General features: G+C 34.7%; 1 protein-coding gene across 1 annotated transcript; it reads left to right on the top strand.

The window, feature by feature from the left end:
- Positions 1 to 3592: 3592 nt before the first annotated feature.
- LOC101493579 (uncharacterized) lies at positions 3593 to 10232 on the top strand (the record flags this gene model as incomplete). Its single annotated transcript, XM_004488829.4, has 9 exons — positions 3593 to 4902; positions 5664 to 5793; positions 7073 to 7572; positions 7999 to 8079; positions 8225 to 8329; positions 8597 to 8710; positions 8819 to 8902; positions 8990 to 9061; positions 9987 to 10232. Coding segments are annotated over exons 1-9 (1659 nt in total), but the record flags the coding sequence as incomplete, so codon positions are not given.
- Between the last annotated feature and the right edge of the window lies 1 nt (position 10233).

A 10233-nucleotide genomic window follows, 5' to 3' on the forward strand; every position in this document is an offset into this window, starting at 1 on the left:
CTTTGATATTGCTCTATTTCTATTGTATTTTGGAAACCAGAAGGAAAATCCTCAATTTTATCGTCTGATCTCCTCCTCCCCTTATTCAATTTTTGTTTCAATATATAGACCAAAACGAGGAAGGGTTGTATCCATTGTATAAATTGATTTCTGGATTTTAAACTGATTTGGCAACTACATCAAGCAATCTGGTACAAATTTAAGGGGTGGTTGTTGATCTGTATTTTATGGCAACTACATCAAGCAATCTGGTACAAATTTAAGGGGTGGTGGTTGATCTGGATTTTACAGGTGTGGGTTGTTATTCTGGATTTTACACTGGTGTGGGATATGGAGACGCAACCTCACATGGAGACGCATTGTACACGTCAAAGCTAGCACACGGCAAACCAGAGAAATACAGCAAAGCAGGCAAACCAGAGAAATACGGAAGAAACAAGGACTCTTTTGATTTAAGTTTATTTCTTTTTTGGTTAGTTTTATTTATTTATTTATATTAAAAGTAATATAAATCTACTACAATTTTTTTTATAATTTTTAGACAAACATATTTTTATTTAAATTATTTTTATTTAAATTATTTTTATTTTATAGGACAAAATTTGAGGTACTACAATCATTAAGCTCATTCTTCCTTTACAATTCCAAGAAATGTGATACTATTTTAATTTTCTCAATTTAAATCCAAGCTCAACAATTAGGTCATTGGAAAATCAATCAACATCAATATTCACGGAATGTGACAATGGTTGAATGAGACCAAGTCTATTTTTGTTTAAGTAAGGTTGCTGATGCTTTCAAACTACACTTGTTGCATTGTAATCTTAGAAAAGTTGCACAACTATTTGAACCAGATTAATATGATCCATGGTGGCTCCATTTAACACAGTTTGGTTTCTTTCAAACAAGATTTTCCACAAGATGGTGAAAAATAATTGGGTGTTTATCTTTTCGTCACAAGATAGTCAACCGAAAATCCAATAGTTTAAATTCAAATTTATAGGGGAGTGGGATCCTAGAGGCAATGCAAAAAGTGCTAGTTTGGATAAGTTAGATTTTATAAACAAGAGTGGTACTCATCTTCCATAGCAAAATGGCATAGGGGACATGATGTGTCTAAATTATTGATCTTATTTGGATAGGAGCCTTCCAAACTTAAGACCACGATTTGTCATATTTATGAGTGAATGGAACAAGTAGGAGATTCTCTCTACTGCTTCACATTACATGGTAAGTTGATATTATTGAATACACGTCATTTTTCTCCTAGAATCATCTATGTTTATCATTCCAAAAACTTAGGGATATATGTATACTAACAATCTTTAGAGCCTCCAATTAGTTGAATGGGTTGTAGATCAAGGTCATGTTCCAATTCCCAATGTGCATGTCAATAAGCTCTTCCACTTTAGCATCATCTCCCATTGTGCAATTTTCACTTTTAAACATTATTTTCTCCATGTTTCTCAACCAAGAGACATCTTGAATTTTTTCATTGTCTCCATTTCCAACAATCCATCTTCTCCTTTTTCCACCCCCTAATGATGTTTCTCCACCCATATCTTTGGCAGAAACCAATTTTAACCTAAGTAAATGTAAATCTTGGATAATATTTTCTCTTAATCACCCTCTTTAATACAGATTACTCACTTATGGATAGTCTCAAAAAATGTTTACCTAACAGAGCTTTGTTGAAATCATTAAATACTCTAAATCAGATTCCACCTTTCTTTTTGCCTTTAGATAATCTTTCTCAATAATATCTTAAGTATAATAGGAGTAACACAATATGAATACTAGTGTCAATTTTAGGTTATCCGTGCTCCCTCAAACCTTTTTCTCCTTGTTCATATTAGTTCTTTATCCATTAGAGAAAGGTGATTTAAGACCATTTTTTGGGACTAAAGTCACTCATTTAACCCTTTTTTTAACCTTTTAATTAGATAAATGGTTTTCACAAATATATTTAATTTTTCCCCATTTTAGTGCGGTGTTTGAGTTCCCGTCTTAGTGCGGCAATTGATTTCCTATTTTTGTTGTGGTGTTCATTTTATTTAGATTGATAAATCAACTTCGATCAAGTGCAGATTCAATCAATGACTTTGTCGTATTTAATATTACAACTCCTGAGGTATGTGTGTTCCAGACACTTTGATTTGGTCATATTTGGTGGTTTTGTCACAATTATAGGCATTATGTTGTTTTAGGCTATTAACTTGGGTGTTGCGAGTTTGTTCGCAGAATTATCTTTTTTAGCTTTAACAACATTGAATTGTATTATTCTCGATCAATGTAATTTTTACCAATTTGAATGAAGGAATATCTTCTTTTTTGTTTTGTTAAAAAAAATTGTCTTTCTCAACTCATCTAGTGAATCTTCTTACTTTTTTCCTTAGATCCCTGTTAGAAAAACTTTCCAACAAGGAATCAATGTCTCTACAATATGCCTCTGGCAGTTTGTAGCAATTGAGAATGAAATTTGGAATTGTCTCAGCTACAACTTTGATGGGAGTTTGTTTCTCTCCTATATAAATGAATTCCTTCTTACATCCTTCCAATTTCAACCAAATGTTGTCGATAATACAGATAAAAAAAAATACCTTCTTAGATCACCCAAGTGGAATTGGGGAACGAAGTATCTTGATTGAGTTTCCATTGTCTTAACTCCCATCATTTCATAAATCATTTATATATTTTTATTAGGCACATTTTAGCTAAAGGAGACTTTAGATTTGTCAAGATTGACTACCTAGTCATAGGCTTGTTGGTACCTTCCATGGATGTCTAGAATCTTCCTGACCACTTCTTAGTTTGTTCTGGTAAAAAGGAGGCTATCATCCGTAAAGAAAATATGTGAAATTTCTGGTGCACTCCTTACCATTTGAAACCATGGATGCTTTGATTTGTCATTCCATTGCGCATAAGAAATATGTTGATAGTAATTCACGTTATCTCAATCCCCTTTTAGGGGTAAATGACCATTTATTAAGATTTGTTAAGAAATAATTGTGACACATTTCATGATTAGTTCCACCAAACCATCTGAATACTGTATAACCTTTAGAACTTTCTCAACAAAGATCACTCAATCATGTCGTATGCTTTGGGCATATCCAACTTAAGGCCATGACACCATTCTTCCTTTTATTTTTATTTTTGAGCAAATCCCAAACTTTCCATGGCTATTAAGAAATAGTCAATAATGGATCTCCTTTAGACAAAAACGTTATGTTCCATATCAACCACTTTAAGGAAGATATGCTTGATTTTGTTGGTTACCACCCTAGCAATAATTTTTATTACTTCATTACATAAATCGGTTGATCTATAATCTATTGGGGGTGTTGGGTTATTTCCTTTAAGTATGATGACAATACAGTTTTGGTTGAGTTCAAAAGTGTCATCCATGTTGTTTAGGACAAGGAGAACTTGTTTTTGCACTTCATTACCCACTAGATGTTAGTATTTATGGTAATTATTATATATATGTAAAAAAGTTAAAGAAAAATAATAAGAATTATAATTTACAAAACTAAATATTTGGACATGGACCCAGCTCCTCATTATTATACAACTCTCCAACCCTAATCCACAAAGCAAAACAAAATAATAAAAAATGATGTCCATTTTCTTCTCTCTCCACATCAATCTCTCTCTCTCTTTCTCTCTCATCCTCTGCAACAAAAAAACAACTCTCACACTCTTCTCTTCATCCTTTGCAAAACTTTTTAACACTTTTTCACAAGCAATCTCTGAGAGGGAAAAAATAAATAAAAAATAAAACAAAAGAAAAAGCCAAGGTTTTCAGTTTTCTCCTTCATCCAAAAAATCCAATATTCTTCTTCATTCTCTCCCACCCTTTTGAAACCCCTTTCACTAATTCTTCGTCGGTGCTTCAAAGTTTCAATCTCGATCTTCTTCACCCAATTTCACATCAGATTTTAGGGTTTCCACTGTTTCTGGGTCACCTTCAAGTTCATTCCTTTGATGTGTTTTTGCTCCATTTTGCAGTGCTTTTGTCTTGAACTTGTTAAAGGGTCAATGATTCTAGTGCTAGATTTTAAGTGGGGTCGTTGAGAAAGTAGGGGAATCACATTGTGTTTGTCAAAAAGGGAGGGTTTTTATCTACTTGTTGAGAGGTTCCTTTGTTTTTGAGGCTTTTGTGAATAGTGGTTGCTTTTTTTTTTGGAAGCTTATTTTAGAAGCAATTAACTCCCCCTTTTGAACGTGATAGTATTTAGTGCTATCATGGACTCACACAGTGTTTTCTTTTGATTCATTTTATCTCTTTCTCTTTTTGGATTTTGAAGTCATTTTTAGTTGTGAAACCCGTGAATTTGTCTCTTTTATTTATGGAGTAGCAGTTTTTATTTATTTATTTATTAATTTAGTGAAATTTGGTAGATCAAGGTGATTTATTTTTATGGGTAGCATTGATGATTTAGCATCACAAATGGTTGGATATAAGGGTCAATGGATTTATTGTGACGTGTATCAATAGCTTTAGAAATATAACTTGTTTAGGATAATGTTTTAGTTTCATCATAGGAGTGAGGTTTGGAATCTGACAAGGATATGGTGATGGAGGATATAGGGTTGTTTAAGCAAGTTTGGCAATGGATTAAGTCACAAAAAGACGCTTGCTGGCGTGCTCGAACGGTGGTGGTTTGTTGTAGAGACAGAACTGCGATGTTTATTGAACGGCATTGGCCTATGGTGTGTAAGGGTTGCTCAAAGTTGGGGAGCTTACTGAGGTTATCATTGATTTTTTGGAAGGATTCTGCTTTAAGGGGATTTCAGTCCTTTATTAGGTTTGGTTCGGTGATGCTCCTGCTTATAATGTGGAGCTGCTTTCTTAGTCTGACTTCGATGTTTTGCTTGGTTTACGTTCTTGTTAGTATGGTATGTGTTTGTTTTCAACCTGTCTGAATCTTTGTTCTTGCTGTTCTTGGTTATGATCTATATCCTTATGTCTATGTTCCATTAATGTATTTTCATTTCAGATGTTTCAGTAATTATTATTGCCTACTTTGGTAAGATAGCAGTTTTAGAAGTAGTCGCCGTTAGCTTATCATTTAATGGTGTGACGACTTTTACAATTGCCTTATTGTCATACACTACTACAAGAATTTTATGATACAGATTAATTTCAGGTAGCATTAAAAAATGATGATGCAAAGTTTTATGAAAATGAGACTCTTGCTTCGATATTTGGGAGAGTTATGGATTCAATTTAGTTGAATATCCTTCTTATTTCCATTTAGTGTTTTACTTATTTTGGCATTTTATAACTTGTATCTTCTTGTAATTATCCTAATTTGATTTCAAAATATTATTGTAGACTCAGTTGTTCTATTACTTTCTTTTTTTCTTGTTTCATTTATTTTATTATATTTAATGTTGTGTATATAAGCCACACTTGACTTTTAACACTGTATTTGTGAATTGCATCATTCAGCTTCTAGCTTCTGTTGGCAACTTGACATTGCTTTAACTTTAGTTTAAGAGGTAGATTGCAGTATTGCACTGCAAAAGTGACATCCCTACAATCTTCAATGGATGGCTCATATTTATAGATTATAGATGTGTTTCCATGTTCAATTCAGTAACAAATAATTTTGCAAAGAGTACATTGCTTCTCACCGTTCAATTGAATGCTTCAGGTTGTTGCTGGGGTTGCTGTTCAATACTTGGGTTATACTCCTGGACTTTTCATCGTAGGGCTTTTTGCTATCCTTATTTTGTGGATGTATGCTAACTTCTGGATCACAGGAACATTACTCATAGTTGGAGGTATGATACTCCCATTATTGCTCGGGTCTTCAGATGTGTTCTCTTAGTGATTATGATAAAAGAAGAGAGGACTATGCCTATGGTTTTATCGTCTTTTGTATTGTATACACTCCACCGTTAAAATTGCGAGCCACACAGTAGGATTGCACAGTCCTATGAGTTTTTGGCCCTAAACCGTTTGGATTGCCTATGGGGTCCGGAGCTGTTTGGATCAAATTGGAATTGCAATTTTGATTTTGGCTGTGGAATCGGGTGATCCTGGACGAGCTAGGCTGAAGCACCAGTCTTGCCCTGTGACACCCCCTTTGCCACTGCTGATGTGCACAGGCTCTGCCATACACTGCCATCTCGTCGTGTGACTTCCTCTTTTTCCATTGTCACAATCATCGTGTGGCTTCCTCTTTCTCCAGCAGATTCTAGGCCACATGGCCTTCTCCCTTTGCTTTGATGGTGTGCCGAACCACCTGATGGGCCATCAGTTTAAGTTTTTAGATTTTAGGGCTCTAGATAGAGCCTTTAATGTTAAATATGTTTTTTTTTGCTTCTTTGTCAATTTGTTTGTGCTTGGGCTTGGCCTGTTTGAGTTTTTGTGTCTTTTATTTTCTGTTGCTTGCTTATTTGGGATTTAGCCCATTTTCATTTTATTATGCTGTTAAATAGTTCTAATTAGTTTAGATTAGTTCTGATTTGTATTTTAGATAGGATCTTACGATCTGTGCTACAATCTTCAAGTTACGTTCTTTCTCTCTTCCTTCCTATCCTAGGTTTGAATTTGACAACATTGATACAAAACATATGCTAAGACATAAGACAATATTTTTCAATTGTATTTATACTACCACTCTATCGCATTCGTCGTTGACATTCTCTCATTTGACTATTTTTCCCCCAACCAAGAGGCTTGACTTCTATTTAATGTCTATATGATTCTGAAGTTTGTTATTATCATCATGAAACTTTGTTCAGTTGATGTTCTATATGAGGGCAAAGACACACTTTTATTTTTGTTGGCGTAATTGAATATTTATCCATTTTTTTCATCCATGTTAAGAGTTATTATAATAAAGTCATTAGGATTTTTTCTTGCATATATGGGCTCAACCCACATGTTTTTCTTATGTACTACTCTCTTAACCAAATTTATTTATATAATAATATAAATATGATAGTTACTACACATTGTAATGCATCCTATTACAGTATTCTCATGTTTCTTTCTTTCTCTAGTCACTCTCTCTTCCTACAATCCTGAAATTTTGTTTTTCAATCACAAATGCAGGTTATTTGTTCTCCTTAAATCATGCACGCTTGGTGGTACTAATTGGAACTGCTTACGCTATGTATTCTGTTCAAGCAAAAGTGGGATGGCCGGGTGTTTTTCTTGCCATAAACCTCGCGTTTCTTTCGAATGACATTTTGAATTTTCTGCTCCAATGGTTTGATAACGTGAGTGAAAGTTCGCATTCTGAAGAGCCGAAGCCATCAGAAACAGAAACTGTTATGGAAGACGACTTCGCCGAAGAGTGTGAATATCCTATCCCACCGGAGGAATCTGAGAATTTGCATTCGTGCAAATCGTCTAGTAAACCACCTGCTGTCACCACATCAGTTGTTGATAAGAAGAAAGAACTTTTGGTTAACAAAGTTGTTAGAGAACAGACAAATTCAATTGATGAAATGAAAAGGATATTGAAGAGTCTGAATCATTATGAAGCCCTTGGGTTTATCCGCCACAAAAAGATCGATGCAGTCGTTTTGAAAAAGGAATACCGGAAAAAGGTATTTTGAGTTTTTCATTTTCTGTACAACATTTTGTTTTGCTTCATCGTTATCAAAATACTTATTGAGGATGTTGCACATTTCTTTAAGCATTAGTAGTACCATGTTACAATGTTGCAGAATCAAATTATGACCCATGTTATAAATTATAATGCTGTATGTACTAGCCGACTTAATGGGTTTGGTTTATTTTCTGTTGTCACTTTCATTTGAGTTACTAATAATAATTTCAGAAGTGGCATCGTGCCGTTTTCAATTTTTACCATTTTCTTCTCAAAATCTTGAACCGTGACATAATGATATGGTATTTTGGCAATTACTAGTTAAGACCATACCACTTAGAAACAAAAAGAAATCAAGACAATAACCGGCTTTTTTTCCGATGTTTTGCAAGTAACATTCCATTTTTTTTATTTGATCGTGTAGGCTATGCTCGTGCATCCTGATAAAAACATGGGAAGTTCTTTAGCAAGTGAGTCATTTAAGAAGCTTCAATGTGCATACGAGGTAAATTTCTATGTAAAAGCCGCAGAGCCTATCATATAATTGATATATAGGCATTAAATGCATATTAATTTAATATATAACATATAAAACATAAATTTTGTGGTTGCTCTGGTTTCCTCTTTAACAAGTATTAAACTTTTTCCAGGTTCTTTCTGACTCTGTGAAGAAGCGGGACTATGATGAACAATTAAGAAAAGAAGAATCCATGGCTAAAAGTGTCTGCCAAAAATCCCACAGTAGTTCACATCAGGTAAATCTGACAATATTGTGTCGAAGAATCTTATGAATTTCTCCTTAGTCCTCAGTATATAATGTGTTAGAAGTTCCTTGGTTTATTCTGGAATATATGATTCTTTCTCTCATTTACAAGATCCATACATTGTAATGCAAAAGACTTTTAATCTTTCATTTACCTGCCAAACAATTAAAGAAACAGTAATATTTTTTTCTTCTAAAATTTTCTTTCACTTGTTCCTTTAGAGCTTATTAACCCCTACTGAATCATTTGGCTGACCAGGATAATACTGAATATTGTTCGGAAGAATCCAGACGTATACAGTGCACAAAGTGTGGGAATTCACATATTTGGGTATGCACTAACCGAAGTAAGGCCAAAGCAAGATGGTGTCAGGTCTGATTTCGTTCCTTTACATGCTGATTTTTGAATTCCTTACGTCTCTGTCTTAATTGCTTGCTCACTTTATCTTAGTTCTGAATTTTACGTCTTCTCTGCAAACAGGACTGCCGTCAGTTTCATCAAGCGAAGGACGGAGATGGATGGGTCGAATATAAGGGTTCTTTGGTTTTTGACAGGCCTCAAAAAGTAGATTCTTCATAGGAAATAGTAGTTTTTTCCCCCTTAATCTCATTGTTTGCATTTTGTTTCTGAACTTTGATATTGTCTTCGTAGGTGGAGATTCCACGTGCTTTTGTTTGTGCCGAGAGCAAAATATTTGATGTATCAGAATGGGCTATATGTCAGGTCAGTGTACTCTACAGACAATATAATCGTTACACGTAATTCATCTTGACCTGATTTGGTGCTCAATCTACTCCACAGACTGTTTTCCAACCTATAAAGCATGTACACACGCCACAGACATGTGACACAGCTTATGTCCAAAATATAGAACACCAGGACACTGCATATAAAAATATAATTAACATGACAAACATCTAAAATGTGAATTAAGATTAATATGTTAACCTTCTAAAAACAAAGTTATGGTAATGATAATGGCCCTCACAAAAAAGAACACTAAGGAATCTTTTACTCAGGAATCCTTACAAAGATAATCGTAAAATAAAAGGATGAATCATGTATTTTATAACAATTAGTTAATCTTATGATAGTGAGCCTAAAGAAAAACTACAAGAGGTATCACTTTGCTACTTATCTAAAAAAATAAAAGATCTAATATAGGGTTAGGAGTGTCCCAGAAACGTCTGGCCAAGTGCAGGTGTCAGCTCAGTCTCTTGGCGCGTGTCCTAATAAGTGAGTCAAATTTATTTGGACACCGTTAAGAGGTGTCTCACATGTGTCCAAAGTGTGTCAGAGAAGTGTCGTGTCCCAAATGTGTCTGACGCGGCAACACGAAACATTGGAGAGGTGTTTGTGCTTTATAGGTTCCAATCTAACTGATTGGAATTGCATTATATAGCATTGTGTTATAGGTGAATGTGGATGGTTCAAAATTACAGAGTTCCTAATCATCTGATGAGAAGTGGAACTTAGGAGTTCTTGCTTATTTTGACCCCAAGGGTTATCAGTTATTTGTGTAGTTTGTTTGCTATTATATAAGGATCCTTTTTATGTAGTTGGTACCTTGGTTTGAAAGAAATCTGATTGAGAAGGATTGTTTATTGCTCCAGTTTCTGTATCTGACAACTTTCTTTATTTCATGCAGGGAATGGCTTGTAGACCCAACACTCATCGACCGAGCTTTCATGTAAACATGGTTGGCTTGGAGAAAAGCCAACGCTGCAACTCAAGTAGATTCCCATGGGATTTGGACGCCGAAATGATGATGGACGAAGACGAGGAGGCATTTGATCTATGGCTTCAGCAAGCCTTGGCGTCTGGTCTCTTTTGCGAGTCCTCAAAACGCCGGAAGAGTTGGAGTCCTTTCAAATTGCCTCAAAAGAAAGGGAAAA

This window comes from Cicer arietinum, chromosome 1 (assembly GCF_000331145.2).
Source record: "Cicer arietinum cultivar CDC Frontier isolate Library 1 chromosome 1, Cicar.CDCFrontier_v2.0, whole genome shotgun sequence".
NCBI classification, from domain to species: domain Eukaryota; kingdom Viridiplantae; phylum Streptophyta; class Magnoliopsida; order Fabales; family Fabaceae; genus Cicer; species Cicer arietinum.